This window comes from Vidua chalybeata, chromosome 9 (assembly GCF_026979565.1).
Source record: "Vidua chalybeata isolate OUT-0048 chromosome 9, bVidCha1 merged haplotype, whole genome shotgun sequence".
NCBI classification, from domain to species: Eukaryota; Metazoa; Chordata; class Aves; order Passeriformes; family Viduidae; genus Vidua; species Vidua chalybeata.
Genome location: NC_071538.1, coordinates 7,973,772 through 7,996,648, shown reverse-complemented (window position 1 = coordinate 7,996,648; position 22,877 = coordinate 7,973,772). Strand labels below are relative to the sequence as shown.

Genomic DNA, 22,877 nt, shown 5'->3' with positions numbered 1-22,877 from the left:
TGTCATTTCAAAGCTCCTGCTTTCTCACTCCTAAAGTTTTCTGAAAACAAACCAAATAAAAGGACAGTTTTAGGGACTCTTTCCGTTCCTTGATTAACACCCCAAGGTGAATTATTTCCATAAAATTTGAACAATCTGATCAAACTTCTTAAAAGTAAAGCTGTTCCCTTTAAAAAGCTCTAATTTTTTTTTGGGATACAGCTGCAAAAGAAGTCAGTTGGATTTTGAAAACTGTTTTAGATAGAGGCCAAATGAAGAATTAAGAAGTCCCTTGATCTGCAAATTCTTGTTTAGTTGTATATTCAATGGGGTTTTACACTATATTTTCAAAATTTATAAGAAGAATATATTGCACAAAGGATGGCATGACATCATTACAAACTGTGAAATAAAAAATAACAGAAAAGGGTTTCTAGATGCATCCCTCATGTGGCCATGGCTTGAATTAAGGGCAAACTTCGTAACTGCTGTAACAGTTCTGTGTAACAATGTTTTCAGAGCACACACCTATATATGATGCTTATTTATAGATTTATTTCTGAATTTATGAGCTGTCCCTGTGTTCTGAAGACATTCTGCAGGATTGCAGAATTTGGGCCTGAGCTGTGTTTCTGGGGCATGCACACATCTGACCTCTGTTTTTGGTGCTGATCTCAGGGAGAACAGACATACATTATTTTCTTTGCTGTGTTCACATGTGCATGCTTCATTATGTGGTTCAGGACTAGACTCATGCTGTTAAGATTAAATACCAATGTGATTTGCTGTCAGTAAGTACTGCCAAATATACTCAGTGCTCTTGAGTAGCTGTAGTTTTGCCTCCTTAGCTTTTACTGTCACCTCTGATGGGATATTATCAACAGGCCACAAAACCTGCTGAATTATTGCCTTAAAAGCCCATATTATTCTACCTGATACTTTGTTTTGTGAGTAATGGTAACCACTCTGGAGAGAAAGGACAAGCTGATTTATAAATTCACCATAAGACAGAGCTTATATTGATCTTCTTTTATAGCAATAATTGCTTCTCAGGGTATACATTTTGTTTCCTGCAATGAATGCATGAAGCATCTATCAGGATGACAACACACCTTGTGTTTTATCATAACAGTATGATAGAGAAAGATGATGTAGGGATTTGGGCCAAGAAGATACTTCTGGTAGAATTCCAATGAGGATATCCATGCAGAATGGGACAGACTAGAGGACATGCAGGGGGTGTTGGACAGGAAGAAAGTCATTCTTTCACCTTACTCTCCTGACTGAGGAGCTGCATGCTTAGCATTTGGCCTGAGTTTGGTGCAAGGTTGGTTGTTTTTCTCACTGTTTATATGCCAGATCCTGAATTTCAGTGGGAGTATTGCCATTGGCTTCGCTAGGACTAGGATTTAACACTTCATGAGTAATTTAGAGGCTCTCTTCTCTCTTTTAGAGCTGCAACACTGCCTTTCTCTTTTCCAGGGTTGAATTTTCAAGATGTAATCATCCCCAAAATGTTGCTTTTCTTTTTTTCAGATCGATCATGTGGTGCGAGGCCACGTCGCCTTCCCAGAATTAGAGGCAAAGGCTGCAGCCAGGTCACTGTTTTATTCCTTTATCACTCACCTGCCTTACAGACTCATGAACACTGTATTCCCAGCAGTGTCCTCATTCTCACTCAGGGGAGTTAACAGTCTGATAGTGGGCTGGAAGTATTTACAAAGACTTTCCAGGTGATTGCTCATAAATGTAAGGTTTAAACTCCCCTCGGATACCTTTGGCATATCTAAGTAATCATCTTAACATTTTGCTTTTCTATCCAGCCCAAGGTATTTCTGGATTCTATAGCACCAGCCCTGTTCAGCAGACCTCCATGCCTTGGGCTAACAATATGTCTTAATTTGTAGGTGAAATAATTAAGCTCCTAGGATGGGCTGTAGCTTAATTAGGAATATATTATTCAGTATTTTTGAAACAGTCATCTAAAGGAAGGTGTAGCCACCATATGAGAAACTCCTGCTTGGCAGCACAAATAGAACAGAGAAACATAGGATGAATTTTCAGACAAAACTTAAAATGGAGGGGTGACTTGGAGGTAACTCCAGGATTCCTTGAACAAGAGGCTGTGTGTGATGTGGAATTTGAGCTTGTTCTGCTTTAGAAGTGATAAAGATGGTTCAGACACTTCTGTCAGGCCTGGACTTGCTCAAGCTTTTTTGGCCTGGATTCATTCTGAGATGGTTCACATCACTCCTAGAGAGGTCTTAGCTGAACATTTGGGCACGTTGGATGAAAATGTGATTCTCTTAAATGTCTTTTTCCTCCTTAGATTAAAGAAAAAAACCCAGCAAACTTGGCATTTTCCCTTCAGTTTCTACCTCTGGTCTGAGAGGCAGGGCCAGTCCTGATAGATGGATTAGGCACGTTGCTGTTACAGAGTTATTTCCAGTCTGCCCTGGGGAGATAAAGCTCTACCTGGTTTCTCTGGATGACCCTTCCTTGCCTTGCAGGGCCCACTGCCTTACTTGTTTGTTAAGAACTTGACCAGGATTCCCAGAAATGTATTGGACTTCATTCAATATGAAACAGATTCATGCTTCCTAGAATTCTCTTTGTTGTTCTCTGGAAAAGGAAATCAGGAAATAAATGCATCTGTGTATGTTTGGAATAAAGATTGAACTGGGTCTTTTTCAAAATTCTGGCTTCCAGGCCATTTTCCCAGTGCCCCGATTTGAAGCACGAGCATAAGACAAACAGTTTAGTCTGTAATGCCAGGATAAACCTTTTTTTTTTTTTTGTGTTGGAAAAATGCCTATGGAGTAGCATACTTGTGTCTGCTGGGTCTGATACTGAACTGACAGACCACAAACAATGCCACAGTGCAAAAACTGAGATTGTGATGTGAACAGGACACTAAACACAGAATATTGGCAGTAGAACTCCATATTATCCAAGGGTATGGTGTCATAACCTTGGATTTGAGTCTCCTGAGTCTCCTGCATGGTGGAGAAAAGCACTGATAGTAAGAGTTGTAATATTTTATAAAATTAGTGAAAATATTTTATTAAGTTAATTTGCTCAATGGTATTTTTGTAATGCTTTCCAGGTATCACTCTCCTAATGAAAGATTGGTATTGCTATAAATTTACTAAACAAGTCTCATTTTAATTCTCTCATCTTCTGTCTCCCTGTCCTTCGCAAATATTTGTTAAATTTAAAGAATTTCATTTGAATGAACAAAAATCAGGAACTTTGAAATTTGAACTTGTTTTCTTCTTTTTTTTTTCCTTTCTATTTTTTTTTCCTTTTCTATTTTTTCAAACTTCAGCCTTATCCTGGGTACAAGTAGCAGCTGCTGTTGGCCAAAACTCTGGATTATGTGTTTACCTACATTAAATCATATACACAGAACAGAAATAATCCCAGAATCACAGAACTGTGTGACTGAGGAGGGACCTTACAGCCCACCCAGTCCCACCCCTTCCATGGCCAGGAACACCTTCCACTACCCCAGGCTGCTCCAAGCTCTGTCCAACCTGGCCTTGAACACGTCCAGGTATCCAGAGGCAGCAACAGCTTCTCTGGGCACCCTGTGCCAGGGCCTCCCACCCTCCTAGGGAACAATTCCTTCCCAATATCCAATCTAACTCTGCTCTCTGGCACTGTGAAACCATTCCCCCTTGTCCTGTCACTCCTGGCCCTTGTAATTGTCTCTCTTCATCTTTCTTGTAGGCTCCCTTCAAACATGGTATCTTCTTTTGGAGGATTATTGGTGATGATAAATTATTTCACTGGAATTCTCAGCAGAACAGATCAGAGAATTTGGTTTATTATGTTTAAAGATATTCTCTGTGTGGTTGGAGGAATTTGAATCTGTTCAGCCATTGCAAATAGCCATGGAGGGGAAACCAAATGAGAATTCCATACTTTGGTGTGCAATTCCATATTGCCTTTACTTCCCATGCTGGGTGCAGTGAAGGGTTAAGCACATGCATGTCTGGATCATTAAATAAAGAACATCAGAGGTCATAAATCCATGCCTCTTGCTTGCCTGCTCTCACCTCCTTCTGCCTCCCCAAACCTGTCCTCCCTTTCTCCTGATGCTGCTAAGAGGCAGGTTTGGAATGGCAGGTCCCTGCTGAGCAGCTGATCTCGGGAGTTTCCCCGTGCAAACTCTCCTTTGCCCCCACCAGAGCAGATTTCCAGCTGTTTTAGCACCGGTGCAGAGATTTGTGGTGGCTTGGGAGGGCGTGAGAGGCTCAGACAAGCAGCTCTGACCACTGCTGCTGAAGGCCAGGCTTGTGCAACCCTCCCAGTCCTATTCCTGGGTTCTTTTTTACCCTTCTTTTACTGGAAGTGGAGAGGGTTGAATTACACGAGGATTTTCTGGACAATTTAAATTTAGCATTTGGTCTATCTGATGGGCACAATGTGTGAGCACCAAAACTGGGGGTTTTTCAGGCAATTCAGTGAGTTGCAGAAATTGCTGTGATGTATCACTTTTGCTCTTCATCCTACATATTGTGTGGGTCTGACATTTAGTCATCACTGCTCTTTTAAATCCTGTACAGGTAGATTAGAGTAGGAAATTAAAAGAAATATGATGATCCTTTTTGCTTTAAAGTTTAAATAGTTCTGTTTTCTAGAATGACCATTTCTAATCTGACAGGGAAGGAAAGTGTCTAACTGGCAGCAAAGCTTGAATGTCCTTTGGCACTTGGTGAAGTGATGTTTTAGGACAGAATTCCCTTTCCTATAGTTCTCAGTGCCATTTCCCCATCTAAAAAGATGTCTCCTGAAAAGAAAGCATTGAAGTTACACACACAACATCCACCAGCAATTCTGGCATGTTTCTAGGAGAATATAATAATCATATTTGGCAGTTCTCTGTGTCTCTAGATGGTTTAGAACCCTTTTTTTTTAAATTTAGAAATAAAAAAAAATTTGGATATTTTTCCCCTGAAAGATACCTGCTGGCATCTTTCAGATTAAATACCAACCTCTGGTTGCTTTCTGAAGTTGTGTCCCATGTATGAACACAGCTCTGGGCAGCCTTGCATTGATTTCTTATTCTGCACTTTCAGCACAGTTCCTTTTTCATGGCAACAGCTCATGCTCAGCTCTGCAGGTCAGAGGCAGCTGCCACTGATACTTTCACAGAGAACTGAGTAGAAAAAGCTCCAGGAGGTGATGGTGTTATACTGTGTTAAACACAAAGGTGGTAGAAGAGGCTCTGGCAGGTGTTTGAGGGATTTTGCTGGTCACTCAGTCCAAATGTAGTGCCTTGAACCCTTATCTATATTTAGGAAAAATATAAAATGTGAAAAGGTGTGGGGAAAAAATGGTTATGGATCCAAGGTTATGTGGATCTTAAGCATATTTGGCTCAACTTCAGCCTCCTTTTGTTCAGTCCTTGTGTTCTGACAGAGCTGCACAAATGGCTAATCCTTGTGAGAGCAATCAACCAGGATGGAGAGGAGAGAGAGGCTGGGATGTCTGGTGGTTGAGTGAAGCTTTCCTTTTTTATCTTTCCCAACAGTCAGGCCATGATTGAGACTGGAATTAAAACTGCTTTATCCTTAGCATGTGCTGCTTGTAGTTGAGTCTTTAGGGATGGAGAAAACAGGGCCACTTTTACAAGAAAAGGAAAGAAATTATGGTGACCTCCAAATTATCATAATTTGGGTCCAGGAAGACACATAAAGCACATTTAAAGGACGTGAATAATGATGTAAATTAGTTATTTTAATGTCTTCCAAGTGTACTTCATTTTGAATGATATCCTCTGATAGTGTACACATGGTAAGGTATAATTGAAAAAACATGCAGCTGAATGGTTGAATGCAAAGTATAAATATACAGCTGCTAGTGGGTCAGAAGTCAAACTAGTAAAGCATATGCCAAATTCCCTTAGGGATCTCATTAGTGCATGATTGAATATACATGTAGAGGCTAAATGAATATCACTGTTTGGGTCTGCAGTGGATGAGACAATGACTAATCAATTGTAATTAGGGTTAGATGCTATTATTGACCCACATGTCTAGAGTTAAATGCCCCACTTGGAGTTTTCCAAGGAGATGGAAAATATATATGGGTTTGTTTGTGATAGGATGAGTGTTTGAAAAAAATATTCTGAGCGTAATTGCAACATTTTTTAAATGGAATGTCACTAGAGTCATTGCAAGCCAAGGCACTGAAGAATTCACCATTAGTCTTAAGTCCAGGAAAAAAGTCTGTTGGATATTGTGAGGTTGGGTGTAGCATCTGAACTTAGATACAATCATATTTAGGCCCATGTTGGGCTCCTCCCTAAAATAGCAGCCACTCACTTTCTCTCCTCCACCCATAGTGCTGCATTTTAATCATAACACACACTGAAATAATTATGGTTTAAAAAAGGAAAGCTGTACATCCAGCACTATTGATTAATCAGAGAAATTTTTAAACATTTGCAAAGGAACTTGGTTTTCATTTCTGTCTGGAATCCTCCTTACTCCTCCCTCTCAGCTGTGGGAGAGGAGCAGCAACAGCCCCCAAATATCAAGCAGCTCTGGGGATTCTTAGGAGTCAGTGGACAAGCTCAAGGTCACATTATCTCCCCTCATCCCAGGAAATTAGGAAATTAAGGAATTCTTATGGCCTGTTGAGCCCACATGCACAGAGATATCCCTGCAGCACCATGGCCTTGGCAGGCAGTGGGCTTTTGCTGTGCTTTGGTGGGGTTTCTGCATTTGGTGGTGGTACAAATGTTTTATGTTTGAGGAATAACCTCCCCCCTCTTTTCCCAACTTGTTTTTCTTGCAGTGCTCACAGTATATATACATACTTGAACAGTCACCTGGATCTGATTAAGAAATCTTTGCCTGTGGGTTTCCTCACTGTTGATTTACATGTTTGGCCAGATTTCCATGGTAACAGATCTCCCTTAACAGATCTGACACTAAAGGGCATGGTAAGAAACAGCCTGTCTTTGCAAAAAGGTCAATACAGGGTAAAAAAAAAAAAAAAAAAGCAGTTTGGAAGGAGCTTTTCTTCAATTTTGAGTGTACTCCTCCTTAGCTATTTACACTATCCCAAAGGATTTGGGTTTCTTGCTGCATTGCTGATGTTTCAGTAGAAAACCAGAGATCACTGTACTTGAGATATCACTACAGCCACATTAATTTTCTAAAAACTTGAGGAATGTTGTGTGTGTGCAGGTACCTTTCCTGGGAATCACATTTCACAGCTCTTGCTGTTGTTATCTCACCTGTGGACCAAATCTTACAGTTTGTTGCAATGAATTTCAAGAGAAATTTGGGTAAACCTGTCTGGGAAAGGAATGAAATATTCTGACCATATTGGTTGATTTAAACAGCTTTTCAGCCCATCTTTCAGAGTCTGGGTGTTCCTCTTCCTTGAATTTACAGTGGTAAATCAGCTCACTCACAAGCCAGGGCTGTGCAGAACTGTAACAGAAAGGTATCATAAGAGTCTAATTTGATTATATCAAAATACCTGGTGATTAATGCAAATATCTCCTTCAAAATGGCAAATTGTCCTTGAAGTGAGCCTCTAAAGCTGCTCACCAGCACCAAAATCTGCTGTATTTAACACTGAGATAGGAAAGGCATAAGCACTACTGCATGTTTTATGCCACAAATGAGGGGAAGATTAAAAAAAAAGGGCCTATGTATTTTTGGATCCTAATAATACCTTCATTATTTTATGACAGAATTACATGCTGCAGCAAAATCAGAATTTCCTTGGTATGATGGCTGTATGCAAATACTGGTAATAGCAACTAAATTTTTCTGTCACAATTCTGTCTGCGTTCAGGTCTTGCCTGATATTAATCCAGAGTAACTACAGTGCAGTATTGATTTATGTCAGAGTAAAGGAGGTTAAGATATAGTATTTAATTATTAATTGTGTTTCAGTGTTAGGGTGCTTGGGGGGGGGGGAGAAATGCTTTTAAAAAGTTATTTTTATGTAATAGCATTTTCATATTATTACATTAAATACATTCACGAGCAATATCTGAGTCATAACATAAAACTGTCAGAGTTAATCTATCTCTAATCCCATACAATATGCTGTTTGTTCTTTATTTCTTCACAAGGGCAAGGATAATTTATGTGGCTCTTCCCCAGATCAGGAATAACATGTTTAACATAACATTATGTGTACAGCTCACAGGAGTAAGGCTTGGAATTAGCACTTAAAACTTGTTACAACAAGAAGCCATAGAGAATAATAGAGTTTTACTTTGGCTGGATTTTTACATCTTCTTTTTGATCTTTGCACAGGTTGTTGGACTAACATTGTCTCGGGGTCTGGATGAACTTGCCCTTATCTACCTGGCCACGATCCAAGCCATTGCTGTAAGACATTTTTAGTGCATAAAAGAAGAAATGAATTGTTCTGTGCAGACTGATCATTCCCTTCTGCTAACCAGATTTCTAATAATACATGAATTCATTTAATGGGCTTCTTAAAGGAGCAAGATACTGTTCACCCATACTGGTGACCACTCCCAACTGGAGGATAATCAGCAGACTGTGGGGGAAGATGTTCCCCTAAAAATCCTGTCCTTATGGCAATTCTGTACGTGGAGCTTTTGCCTCTGGTGCAGATGTGAGGGAGGAGGCTGACAGCACAAGGAGCAGTGTTAACATCCCAGCTGTCCTTTGGGAGGCTGAGAGAGGGGGAGAAAAGCTCTGGCAATTGTACAAAGGGCTCTGTGCTGCCCTGAAAAGCCTCAGCTGCGGATTGTTCCCAAATCCCTGGATTTGCCCTCCCTGCCCGCTGGGTGAGGCAGAGCTCTGTGCCAGGGCTGTGGTTCAGACCCACCAGGGCACATCTTCCCCCCTGTGTTGCTGGCCCAAGGGGAGCAGTCCCAGCCTGTAGCCGTGGCTGGGCAGGCAGGGCAGGGAGGCTGGGAAATGTCCCTCGTGTTTGCCAGCAGCAGGAATGGGGAATTTATTGGAATGCTTTTCTCTCTGCCCTGATTTTTGCTTGAACCCAGGATTTCCAGTTCACGAGAAGTTCTGTTTTGAGGTGAAACCCTGGCTCACAGAAGTGGTTTGGAAAGCCTGGCCCAGGGTGTTTCCAGTGGGACGTGCTGTCCCCAGCCCTCTGGTGACTGAAATCCACATTCCTTTAACATCCTTTCTGTCCGTTTTTTTTTTTTTTTTTAATTTGTTGAACTTGAGGTGTTTTTTGCAAAACATGAACAGGCTGATGAATTGGGGAGTTTTCCTGACAAAACTATGTTCAGTTGGAAAACTTCCAAGCTCCTCTCCTGGTTCACAACAACTTTTCTAGGCTGGGTCAGCCATCTGGGATGGAGAGGGTGGGCGGCTGCTGTAAATTTACTGGGACTTGTTCATCTTATGTGTTAACCCTCCCTCTTCAGCAAATAAGGAGAACTTAACCCCAGCCTGGGATTCATTGTTGTGAGTTCGGAGCCTTTTGCAGATGAATGTAGCTGGGTTATACCTGATGCTTCAGTATAATCCCACCATTGAAAGAAGAATGTGGAGGAGAGGTTCAACAATGCCAGGGACTGATCCTGCCCCTGAAAGGAACTTCCCAGTCTGGAACAGGTGCCCTGTGATTATCTCGTGCTAACGAAGTGGAAACCTTCTCTGCTGGAAATCCTGGGAAAGTCACCTATTATCTCATTATATGATACAGCTCAAACTTTGTGTAAAACACAAATACTGTCGTGAGCAGTAAACTCAGCAGCTGCATACCTTTTGGAGAGCTGATTGAGGTGATTTAATATAAAAAGGACATATTGTAATTTTCTTTTCACTGTAAGTTAAGGGAAATTATTTTTCCCCCAAAACATTATTGAAACAGTAACTAAAAAGTAGACAGAGAAAGTTGGTTTTGACTCGATATATTTACTAATTGCTGATGGGATACCTAGGAAATTAAACATTCACTGCCAATTTTAGCTTCACTTTTATTGAAGGAAATTCACCTTTATTTGAAGGAAACAGTTGTAGTAATCCTGGGCCATTAGCTGTCTTCAATGGGTGCAAGATAAACTTTAAACCTATGTAAAAATCTTGTACAAAGTGTAGGCCTGCCCACAGAATGTTAATCTCTAGTTTTCTTTTCAGCAGGAGATGCTTTTTCCTTTTTATATAAAATTTGCATTTGAAGCCCCTCAATTTGCATTTTCTCCAACCCAGGATTAAATTAGCTCCCCCCCACCCATAGTGAAATAAGTCTGGCTTTAATTTAAATTGCTGTGTGAATACAATTTTCCAGGCAGGTAAACACAAAATAATTTTCACAGCATGTTCTTTCTCAGGGTCTTTGACATGTGTATGTTGTGAGAGAAGTTGTTAATAAATTTGAATTTCAGAAGCAGTGAAAGGGAATCTCCTTTTAACTATTCACTGCAAAATGCAATGCAACAGTTGGCCAGATGAGAACATGATCAGAGATATAATTGTGGCTGTCCAGCCTGTTCTGAGCAGGCAGACTCCTTTTGGAGCAGTTGATTTTTCCATAATTAAAATCGTGGCTGTGCAATTTGGAGATCAGCGCTCTGTGTCAATAGGGAAGCGATGGATTTAGTCAGCTGGGGCTGGGGCTGCTCAGGTTCCTCTGAGCTGCTTGTCTAAAAATCAAAATACATTTGAAGGCCTGTCCAGAATAGTGCTGGGCATTCACTGTGGACATCTGCGGCCTGGTGGGACCCTGCAAGTTCAATTTTCGGTAGCTTTTATTTGAAGAGGGGTTTGTTTTAGCTGCAGCCCTCTTAATAAACTGCAGCATGGTCTAAAGAAAACTCAAATAACAGTTTATGAAAGCTCTGACCAGATTGTGTTTTGCAGGGAATGTGCCTATCAAGAGTCAGCCTGGGCAATATTTTGCCTTGAATTTGACATTTTGTCGAATCAGAGCCTCAAGCTTAACTTCCATGGTATTATAAAGAGCTGGGAATTATATTTGGTCAAAGAGTTTGTAAAAGAAATGGAAAATATTCTTGCAAGAGGGGAATAGGGAGGAAGTTGACTTCAGTGAGGAGGGAAGCAAAACAAACAAAAAGAAAAAAGGTTTTTTTTTTTTTGAAAATGGCAAAACATTTGCTTTTGCCATTCTGATTTGAGTTTCTCAGAATGGAGACTGTAAGTGAAAAGTTTAAAGTATACCTGCATTTGAGATGTTTCAATTAATCCAGCCATGAAGTGGAACATTTCATTTTGCATAGGGCAAAGGCCAAGAGAAATAGTTAAGCCAATACAAAATTCTTCAGGTTTTCCTTTTTGCTGAAAAGACAGAAAACAGTTTTTTATTTGCTGTTCTCTTTTTGTTCTGTTTTGCTATTTGGCTTCAGAATTGAAACCTCTTTACAGAGCTGGATTTTCAGATGCTGTTGTACAAAGTAGAGAGAAGGTTCTGGTGGGAATGTCTTTGCCATGCAGGTGTGGTTGTGTTCCTGGCTGCTCTCCTGTGCTCATCTGGTTCTGTTTTTTCCCCCCTTTTTGAAGTTAGGAACAAGACATATTTTGGAGGCGATGCAGGCTGCAGGACATGAGATCACCACGCTGTTCCTGTGTGGTGGGCTGAGCAAGAACCCTCTCTTTGTGCAGATGCATGCTGACATTACTGGTGAGCTTGGGGAAGGGCATGGAAAGGAGTGGAAATATTTTTTTTTTAGGTGTCTGAGTACTTTGTCTTTGGAAAAATAAAGACTTTATATATGGAGCTGTATTTTGCTGCATGGCCAAAACAGTGTGCAATGAAATGTTCCTTCTGTTGGCTTCATCCTATTTGACTTGTGACACTTCCTGCTCATGCTGGGCATCGCATCCATTCTGTAGAACAATTCTTTCCTGGATTGTTTCCATGCCCGTGTCACTGATGTGGTTTAGGGGACAGGGTCTGGATCCTTGTTCCTGCAAGGTGTTGCACCTGGTTTTGTAGAATTCCTGGTGGGTGGAAGGCCCGGGGTATGAGTTTCACTACAAGAAGAACTCCATGGTGTTTCACTCCATGGTGTTTTTGGTCTCCCTTCAGCCTGTGTGTGTTGGACATCTCTGCACACCTGTGAGTCAGTTGAATATACTTCAAAAAACGTGGAAAAAATAACAAAATTTAGCGTAAAGGACTTTAGAGAAACACTGAGTGATGTGTGTTGTGGGTTTATTTCAAATTAAGATCAGTTAAGCTGTCATAAATGAAGTTTAAGGCCCAAATTTGGGGAGTTTGATCTGCAGATCTGACATCAAACTTCAAACATCAAACCACACTTTATAACCCTGATGGACAAGCAAAAAACATAATGCCTATTGACCTTAAAATTCACAAAATATATTGTAGTCAAAGTGATGCTTTGTGAAAAATGATGTTAAGTCCGTGCCTTTCCTTCAAAAACTCACATATTTTAGGTGAATTTCAGCTACATGTAGAGTTGGGCTGCTGGGTCACCATGTGTAAAAGAAAAGATCTGTGAAAAGGTATTCTGATTAAAATCTAATCACAAGTTCTTTGACTGTAACTAATGGCCAAGTACAATTCAGTACAAAAAGGCCTTTTTGCAGTCTGGAGTTCTCCCCCATTTGTAAAATCAGTGACTGACAAGGGATGTCAGAGTTCATCTGACTGAAATGCTCTTGGTTATGTTGAACTCATTAGAGCCTATCAGATAAAATAACTAACATTCCAGGATCAATCCCCCATTCTTTCCTGAAAAGAAAAAAATCTGAATATATTATTGTTAGCGACAAATGCCCATGACTCAGCCATGCAGACATCCAATAGATAATTCCACAGGCCACTTAAAAAGTATCTTGATCTTTTTGTTTGCCTGGTAAGAATTCCGTATTCATTCTGAGGATGCGGGAAATGGGCAGTAAATTTTAGAGCACGCTGAAAATTGCTCACTGACGCCTGGCAGAGAGCCACGGAGCTCTGAGCTTGAGCTTTAGATTTGCTGTTCCAAGCTGACCCAAGTCCTGAGCTGTGCTTCAGCTGAACTGCAGGAATGCTCAGGTGACAGGGCAAGCTTTGCATCAAGTAACCGAATGCCTGGTGTGAGGTGAATTTGCTTTTTTATATTAATAATTTAATTTCTCATTTTGCAAAGTGTGCATTCTGCCTTTTTCCTCTATAGAAGTTGTTCGTGGCTGATTTTAGGACTTCTCCCAAATTTCAGCTCCTTCTAATCTTACAGCTGGCTCTCAGGAGCAGCATTTTTTGGGGCATAATATGGTGGAGACTGTTCTGAGCAGGAATCCCTGCTCCCACCCCTGTGTTTGCATCAACATCCACTGAACGACATTATCTCAGCACTGGAAATGGAGACACATGCCAAAAACTGCAGGAATATTAAATTTTTCAGCTTAGTGAGGATAAGCATCTGAAGTGCAGCTAGAAAAGTATTTAGATTCATGCTCTTGGTTTAGATTTTTCTGGGGAATTAAGAAAGCAGGCTAATTTTTGTTTGGTTTTTTAGCCCTTTCCTGCTTTTCTTTGCACTAGTAAAACAGGTCTTAGAAAATTCTGCATAAACCAAGGGAAAGTATGTTCTTGATAGTACCCATGGGTGATGAAACACTAATATATTTAATTCTATAGAATTTATCTTCTTTAGAATAGATATAGAATATATAGAATAGAATATATATTCTTTAGAATATATATTGTTTGCTTGTTTTTCCAGTGTTTTAATTTTGTTTTTGAGTATCTTGCACAATTTGGAAGACAAGATTTCTTTTATTATTTCATACATAGCTTGAGAAAGTTTACTACTCATATTTTCATGTCTTCCAGCAAAACCAGGCTGGCTTTCATGGCTGTATGTTCAAAACCAAACACAAACAGTCTTTTTTTGTTTGTTGCAAAAGAAACAAAAAGGACACCGCCTTGTTTCCCCCTCCAGGTCAACTTTTAATGGGCACGTGGGTTTGGAGGGTGTGGGTAACAGGTTTATGCCAAGCCCTTTGTATGAGATAAATAGCCAGTGTCAAAGATCGGGGTGGGGGGGTGTTTTTTGTGTGCTTTAACAATATTATATTATAATATTATTTATAATGCTTCTGCATTAATATTTTGCTAATATAATTTTATTTAAATGCTGCACTTTCCTTGGAGCCTGGAACCACAGAGCAGGGAGATTTACATTAACCTGCAGCAGGATGTAGCTCTGAATGGGGTTTTAAATAATGGTTTTCAAGCCCTTTTTGATTTTTTTTTTTGTTTGTCTTTTTGGGTTTTAATTATTTTTGGAGCTGCTGGTGCTGCTGTGTTCCCTAACAGAGGCCTGGCTCTTCCCTCTGCAGGCAAGCCTGTTGTGCTGTCCAAAGAAGTGGAGTCTGTTTTGGTGGGTGCTGCTATTCTTGGAGCTTGTGCTTCTGGGGATTTTGCATCTATCCAGGTATGCAGCACCTGATTTTATGTCATTTTTTGTTCAGTTTTAATGTGGCTTACACCTTGACTTCTGACACCGTGCACACTCCTTAATCCAAGTGGAAAAGTTTGTCCCTTCTGCACAGCCAGACAAGATCCAGCATCGCTTTCTCTCCACCCTCTGTTTAACTCCAGATATTATTTAGGTGTGTTAAGGATTCATTTGCCTTTGGACTGTGGGGACATGCATAGAAGCTGCTGTGTGTGAAGTTAGCCCATATAATTTTACAGACAAAAGAGGGAATTTGGCAAGGCTCTGATCCTGCAGGAAGGTCATACTTTCATCTCAGTTACATTTGTCCTACTTTCCTTACTTCAGATTGAGGAATGTTAAACATAAGAAGCAACATAGCATTATTTATGCAGTAAAAAATAACACATCTTAGCTCTTGTCTTGCCCCCAGTGAATGCAGAGTTCATAATGAGGATGGAACTGCATGTTCCTTCATGCTATTTCAGTCCATTAACAGCTGAAAAAGTAGCAGTGAGGCTTTTATTTTCAGTGGATCAGTCAAAGCATGGCTAAGCTGCATTTATACAAACAACAGTGGTACCAGAAACCCAAAGAAGGGTCTGACTGTCCCAAACCATGCCTGTTTTCCCACCTGGCAATCCCATAAGCCATGTCCTCTCCTCATGCTGCATAAGGACGCTGAACAGCAAAATGCAGTTGGACAAAATGATTTATCAGGATGGTCCCTAATACATTTGTTGCATTTTGCTTTATAACATCAGGGACAGATATTTGTAGATGAAATTTTGCACAAAAGCTTATCTGGAGATATTTTGTGAATAGGGAGGTCAGCTCCTTGACCTGGTTAAATTGGTGCAGTTCCACTGGAATCAATAAACAGCTCAGCATAGGCTGAGAGGAGCTGGGCTGTGCTTGGCTCTTCTCCAAATGGGAATATTCTACAGTGCTGTGTAGGTTAGCACAAAGAGCAGTTTCCTTTCTTAAGAATGTTTCCATTAAAAAGAATCCCTTTGCAGCAAATACACAGTGCAACATATATATCTGTGTGTAATAATTCTAGTGCTTGTAAAGAAGCCTTATTTTGATAAATGTAGTTTCAGTAGCAACTTTTGGTGACAGGTCTTGGTATTTAATTCTTGCTCTTCTGTTAATCTTTTGCCTTCAAACACATATTTCATTCCAAGCCACTACTGTACAATAACTGAACATCCCAAAACTGATTTTATTAAATCTGTTTTTATCAGCATTGGAAAAAATCTAATGCTGTGAAGTTTTCTGTGCTGTGTTTTATACTATTTTTGTGTGTCCATTTACCTTTAGTTTTTAACCCTGCCCTTATATATAAAAATAATACAGAAGAATATCCAGTAATGTCAGAATATGAACATTCATATATTCAGATATGAATATTTTTAAAATAATTTAGCTACATGGGATCACAAAGGAGAAATTGAATACATTTATTTTAGGGTCAGGGAAGTGTAAATGTGTAGCTACTACTGCACTTCAATAACCTCTCTGACATTTATTTTTGTAACACATCTTCCAAAGCAACCCTTTCTTAGAGGTGCTGCTGCAAACATTCAGCATCTTTGTAGGTTTTGCAAATACAGGTTATTACCTCTCCTCTAATAGATGGTTTGTGCTTAATTACTGTGCTTTCCAAAGCTCTTTGTTTGCTCAGTGTAATAGTAAAGGAGAGAGCTGTGGGTTTTTTTGCAATAACCTCTCTCCTTATGTCTATGGTTTTTTGAAGGGGATTTTTTACAGTATTTTTCCCAGTTACTGGTCACATTTCTCAGAACAATTTTTGGGCATTTCCACTCAATGTCAGAATCAAAATGTTTAAAAGCTCCCTGGTTTTTATGGGTTGGCTGTTCTCTGCTTTCTAAAACTCAAGCAGTATTAGGACAGCTTGGAAATAGCACCCAAATCTGTATCCCTCCAAATCACTTCTGCTAATCTTAGTCCATCTTTACCATGCTCTGCTGACAAGAGCTCTGGCTGCTGCCCACCAGGGATGCTGAATTTGATGGAATGTGCATCCTGTAGGTGTTTGGGGCATGAGGCAGCCAGGTCAGAGCATCTGCCTCACTTAGAACACAAAGGCAAGAGCCTCAAAATCTCCCAGGACATCCTTTTCAGCAGAGGAAGGACAAGGTCACCTAGGGAAGAGCCAAATCTGTGGTAACCTTATGGAGTAATCAGAGTTAGGCTTTATTTTACTGCACAGGTAAGAAAGGTGTTGGAATTGGGTGGTATTTCCTGGCGTGGGTCTGTGGCTGTGGTGTTGCTGTACTCTCATCCTCCTGCACAGTGCTGGTGCTTGGTCCTGTGGTGCCCCATCACTGGGGTTTGCACATGGGGAAGCAGCTGCTACAGAGGATGGTTTTTCCAAGGACAGGCAGTCACTCACCACACGTGGCTGTTGATGCACCCACCCCACACAGGACAGCAGGAGCCTCACCCTGACCTGTCTTGGGCAGTGGGTCACGGTGGCTGGAACACTAAAGGGCTTTATCCTTTGGTATCCCTAAATAAGTTTATTCTCACAAAGGAGCATGCAGCAACACGCCTCCTGTCTCTTCTCCCTTCCCATACTGCAGCTCTTTGAACAATTCAGCATTTTGTTCTAATTCTTAATTTTCACATCTCTTTCTTCGTATTTCAAGTGATTTGTGCAAAGTTTTTCATGCTTTCTACTGACCGCATCTGTTTTAGCACCAAAATTCTCAATATACTGAGCCTTTACAGAGAAACCTTGGAAATGAAGGTTAATGCAAAAGCTGTGACCAAACAGGTTAATTTGCAAGCTCCTAGTGTGGATTGAAAAGTTCAAACCCCTTGAAGCTGCAATTTCATCTTTAGGTAATTCTATCAAGGGAAGATTTATAACCTCCATCTCTCAGGCCTGGTCACCATATGTTGTTGCTTCAAAGAATGTTGACTTCCCTATTTTCCTCTTCATTACTCTCCCTGCATTTTTCTCCTCTGTGGTAAAACAATTGGTCTATCCAAAAAGAAAAAAAAAAAAACCACACAGTGTGGTGAGTTCTTCACCATTTCATCTCTTGGTTATTTAGTCTCTAGAAACTCCAGAAAGGGGAGAAAATCCTCTGACTTTCTTCTTGGTTTACCTTTTAATTTGTCCCTACAAATGCTGCACACTTTTTCTCTGAGTGGTTTTGTAGGAGCTCTAACACAGCCTGGCTGGCCCCCAGCAGACAGTGCTGTGTAAAAGTGTAACATAAAGATTTTTGAAATAGACTGTATTTTTGGGGTTTGGACTTTTGAAATATGTGCCCTATTGAATGAAATAACCTTAACATTGCTGGCTTAGGTGGGTCACTTTATTGGTTCTAGCCATTCCTTTCATACTGAGCAGCAGGATCCTGCTTTTCTGTGGGATTGTTTCTGTAGTAAAAATATAGTTTCCGGTTTAGCCAGCCAGCAATTCCTTCTCAGTAAAAATGTTCAATAAATAAATGTCAAAGTTTCCAGTATATCCTCGTTACTCTGCCTCACTCGTACGTAATTGAAAATGGGAAGAAGGTGCTGTTTGATTTGGCAGTCATCCAGCTAATTTTTTTTTTTTTTTTGATAGCCCACTCTTTGGAATAAAGCTGTACACCAGGGAACAGGATTACTGCCTTATAAAACCCTGCAGCCCACTGACTATTCCTTAATTGCGTATTAAAGCAATTAATAAAATTACCTGTATGGAACCAGATTATCAGATTTATTTTGGATATGTTGCGTTCACGTGGGGCATTGTTATTGACCAGCATGGGAGGGAAGAAACTCTGATTTTCTAGAGTGCATTTTGTTGGTAATTCTGTAATCAGCTTTCTGTGAATATTTTTGGCATGAAACACCGAGCTAGAATTTGGAATCTATATGACTACAAGATTTTTCACATACCAAATTCACTTTTAAGGGAGGTTTAGTCTTTCCTTTGTTCATTTCGGTTGTTAAGCAAGTTGATGGTATATCCTGCAAAAAGACAGGGAAATGCTTTTTTATTGTTTCTATAAAGCAGGTTATAGGTGCATGAAAATGAGCTGGATTCTGTAGGAAGATGTGTTAGGTAATTATCTCATGTGGATTAGCCGAATTGTTTAGCAGCTGAGCAGATGAAGAACCCCTTGGGTCCAGTCTGCAGCCCTGGAAACAGCCCCAGGAGCCATGGGGCTCATGGTCCCCTGGACTGTATTGCAGGTGGGAGTTGAAGTTAAGGTGGTGCAGGGAAATAATTCACTCACAACTCTGTACTAACAGAACCTGGAAGAGTTTTGTTTGTGCACTGCTGGGTTTTGCTTCATTTGATGGACATCTCCTCTCAGGTGGTTCAAGATGATGTTGGGTGGTAGAACACAGAGGGAAAAATCAAATAACAAACCCCACAGACAGCACAAGTTTTATAAAGATCAGCCAGGAAGAACATAGGATACACGGAGTGTTTGCCTTGTAACAATTAAAGTGTTTCAGACAGTCATGAATGTAAAGAAGTTCCTGAGTACAATTAGTCCACAACCTTGGTAATGGACCAACTGGCAATGGGGAAGACACAACATTTTCATAAGAACACCCATAAATAGTACTGGGACATATTCAACTTTTGTGCTGACAGAACTGGAGGGGGTTAGGCCATTTCCATTTCTGGATCAGGCCGTTTCTGGTGTAATTTTGTTCAATTTGTTTCAGTGGACGTGCTGCAGTTGATGATCTGATCCTCTATTCCTCTTCCAAAGCATCACCTGTCAGGCCATGGATTGAAATTCATGCAAGCGTCCCATGATTTCCATATTTTCAAAAGCAAGGACTGAGTGGAAGATCAGGGAAAGGATAAGTTTTTCCTTAGAAATGGTAATAACTTGGGAAATCAAAAGAGGAAATAAAATGACTTCTCCCTGTTGAATTCAGGAATGCTGCCTTCCCTCATCTCATTAAAAATTTAAAGCACTCTTGTTTTTGAGCAGGGTGAATTAGTAATTAAGTGCTATAATCAACTTGTGTAAACATAATATTGAAGGAGAACAGCAAATTAATCATTTTGTTGGCTTGCCTTACCTAATTAATGCACCTTTTAGCAAAGGCCTTCCTGCCATGTTGGGTTCCTTCTCCCATTCCCTTAATCAGAGGATTTTGGAAAGGCAGAGGAAGGAGATGGTTTTTCTTAGGCACCATGATGTACACAAGGAGTGTGTTAAGGTGCTATGACCTTGCCTTCCTTTTCTTCAAGAACTCCAAATCTGCTCATGTAGAGTTTAGCCCAGGGTTTAGTGGAGACCATCCTTGGGCACAAAGTAAAAAGCTCTTGTTCTCCTAGGTGGGCATTGGTTGGTGTGGCCTCTTCTTCAAAGAGACTTTGAGAACCAAACTATTTTATGTAAAATGTTCAATGGCTGTGGAGAATATTTACATCTAACCAAGCCTGGGCTCAGGGCAGTGACTTGGCAGTAGAACTCCATCCCCTTACCCCTTTCCTTGGTGTTTTGACACTGAAATATGGCTTTCCCTAGTTGAGAGTGTTTTTTTTTTCCCTTGTGTAATAAAGTTAGATTCAATATGGCATGCATGAAACCACTGGGATACTGGCAATGCCTCTGGCTTTTGTATAGAGTCAGCTGCCTCCTTACCAGAAATCTTGAGAGAAATATAGATGAGAGAGAGAAATGAAAAGGCAGTGATTTGATGGCCACTGTCCAGTTCCTTGTGGCCTGGTGTTTATGGTACAAAGAGTGCCTTTTTAGTTAGCACATTTTAGCCTTACTGTCAGAAGTCTCTGCAGTGAGGGTAAAAAGCAGATGAATCACTACTACTCTTTTGCCCCAAGGATGATCCTTCTGCATTAAAGCTGAGGAATATAAATGCTGGTTTGTCTCTGCCAAGCACAGAATGAGCTTTCAATCAGTTTGAGAGTGTGACTTTTTTTCACTTTCCAAGCCACAACAAATACGTAGAAACCTTTATACTTTCTTTCAGCTGACTCCAGTGGACAGCATTTCCATGTGGCTGGAGTTCCTCTCTTGGTGGGAGTTAAATCACACACACAAACACCACCCTGTAGAGATCACACAGCTGAGATGTGGCTGTAGCGGCTCGCACGATGCTTTCACAAAAGTGCTTAGAAAAGTACCCTCTGCCTTGTTGCTGTTTACTGACATGTGATACTGGTTGACATCTGTTGCCCTTCTCATTTGAGGTCTGTTTGCTTTACTAACTTTAACATTTCCACATTGCTGTGCTGCTGAAGTGCAGATACACAAATCTCCTTGCAGTCCCCAAGGTCCTTTTATGAGAAGCAGAGCTGCCATCATTTGATATCATCCTGCTGGCTGCCTTTTATACTGGAGTGGAGAGAAATAATTCTGTTGCTGTGAAATGTTCTTGGGGGAGTGCAGTGTCTAGTGCTATATGTTGTCATACATTTGATGTATTATCAGATCAGTACATGCTGTGCAGTAGTGTTTAGTTCATTGTCACAGCAGATGATTTGTGGTTGGTTTATATCACTTGAAATTATTACAGGTAAAAACTTGTCTAAGTAAATGTCAAAGTTTGTCATAGCAGGTCACATAGGTGCTGCAGTGACAGATGATCTTAGTCCACAATCCTAATGCAGCATTCCCAGTTAATGTAAATCAGTGTTGCTCCAGGATTGCAGAGGAGTGACACCAGTTTACTCCAGTACCCCCGTCCAGTCAAGCACTGGGGTGCATCATCTGACTTTCAAGGAGGCAAGAAGCTCAGCTGGAGACAGGCAGGACTGCCCATGTGCTGAAGTACTTTACTGAATCAGAGCCCAGAGAGGAATCTGACACAGTTCACTGGGAGATGACACATCTTGAGATGATAAAGGTGATTAAAGCTCTTGCAGTTGGTTTGTGTTGTTGCTCCTTCAGGAACAAGTTGTGGATGCTACAGGTAGTGGGATACCAAGGCCGTGTCTTTTGTTAAGTGCTGTCCTTTTTGTGGAAGCTCAGAGTGCTGCATTTGAAATGTCACACAGTACACAAATGTTCAGATTTGGAATTTCTCAGTAACTCTTTAATGACAGGGAAAGGCAGCTGCAGTGAGTCCGTGTGATATATCAGCTATAACAGAACTGCCCATTACAGGAGCTGAGTGTTTGGCACAGCTCTTCTAACACTGGAGGCAGCAACCTCAGCAGTCCAGTACTTAGGGATGTGGCCTTGCTGTTGCTCTGAAAGCAGAAATAAGCATGAAATATCACAGTAATGAAATAAAACCTGGCCTTTCATTTGGGCATTGGTGGAAGGAGATGGGGCACCATGTGTTGGGATATCAATGTGACTTCCCTGTTTATTAATTCTGGCTGAGACTGGTGATAAAGATTTTATTACCTATTTTTCACATTTATGAGGATGGACTCAAAAGGTAATGAAGACCTCTTGGAGGGAAGCATGACAAAAGAAATCTATTTAATCTGTCTTTATGCTGAAAGTGTAGCTGGCTTTGCACAGTGGCAGAGCTCCACTGACTTCTCCTGAGTTCTGGATCTTTCACACCCTGAATTACTGTGTTAGAAACAACCACATGTACGTGACTATAACCTCCTCTGTCTGTAGAATTAACATTTACATTGTCGTGTCTTTCAGCTTTTTAAAAACTCACATCAGCTGATGCTGGCAAAGAATAAGATGTAGTGTTTTGTTAATCTGCACAAGTTGAGACTCTTATTAAACCAATGGTGTTTTTCTCATCTGTCACTAAGCCCAGGACCTGGCAAGCAGGAGAAAAAATGCTGCCTGGAATAGTGCAGCTTCTGCTGCTGTATATTTTTTTAAGAAACCATGAAATGACCACAGTGGAGTTTGTCTAAGGAGATGTACAATTAGTTGATTTTTTTTTTCAAGAAGAATAAGATTAAAATCAGCTTGTAGAAGTTTAATAATATCACAACCTTACAGTTTTTCCAGCTTGCTGACCCTGTCTTTTCTTGAGGAAAACCATAAATATGAGGAAACCATAAATGTGTCTTTGTAGTAGATAGATACTTTCTTAAAAGTGTACTGTGATCCTTCCCCTTTCTATTTTAAGGACCGATTTTATCCATGTACTCAGAGACACAGCTGAAGTCATTTGGACCTTGGACTCCCCTTCTGTCCGGGCCATTTAAGCAGGGAAAAGTGTGATAGCAATATTTTATAGAAGGATGAGGACAAAGGAGGGTACCATGGATCTTTTGTAACTGTCAGTAGCCAAGAAGGTCCTTTTCAGAGCGTGTCTTGCTTAAATGATGTTTGGGATGTCAAACAAGTTAAAGTCTCTCTGCCCTCACCTCTTCAGTAGCTGAGCAGAACAACCTTCAAGTTAGGCACTGGAGAATTGGAAACTCAATCTGGCTACATTGTGAGATTAATTTTCCATCTGGGATTTGCACTCTTGCTATGTCAGCACAGGGATCAGACTGTTCCGTGGCCAAGCACGAGCATGTGGAGTCACAGCACTGTCTGAAATGCTTGAATGTCTTTCACACTGAAGG

At 40.6% G+C, this 22,877-nt stretch overlaps 1 protein-coding gene across 11 annotated transcripts in view; it reads left to right on the top strand.

Moving 5' to 3' along the window:
* Positions 1–22,877, top strand: part of FGGY (FGGY carbohydrate kinase domain containing) — a 128,277-nt gene that overhangs the window by 87,581 nt on the left and 17,819 nt on the right. For 10 of the 11 annotated variants that reach the window (XM_053950755.1, XM_053950749.1, XM_053950746.1 and 7 more), the window contains 5 exons: positions 1,516–1,577; positions 6,787–6,934; positions 8,271–8,345; positions 11,475–11,595; positions 14,268–14,362. In XM_053950755.1, the coding sequence (XP_053806730.1) occupies positions 1,516–1,577; positions 6,787–6,934; positions 8,271–8,345; positions 11,475–11,595; positions 14,268–14,362 (501 nt within the window). Of the gene's footprint in view, positions 1–1,515; positions 1,578–6,786; positions 6,935–8,270; positions 8,346–11,474; positions 11,596–14,267; positions 14,363–22,877 lie in introns of those variants that run through there. The other variant, XM_053950754.1, reaches the window with a different exon arrangement.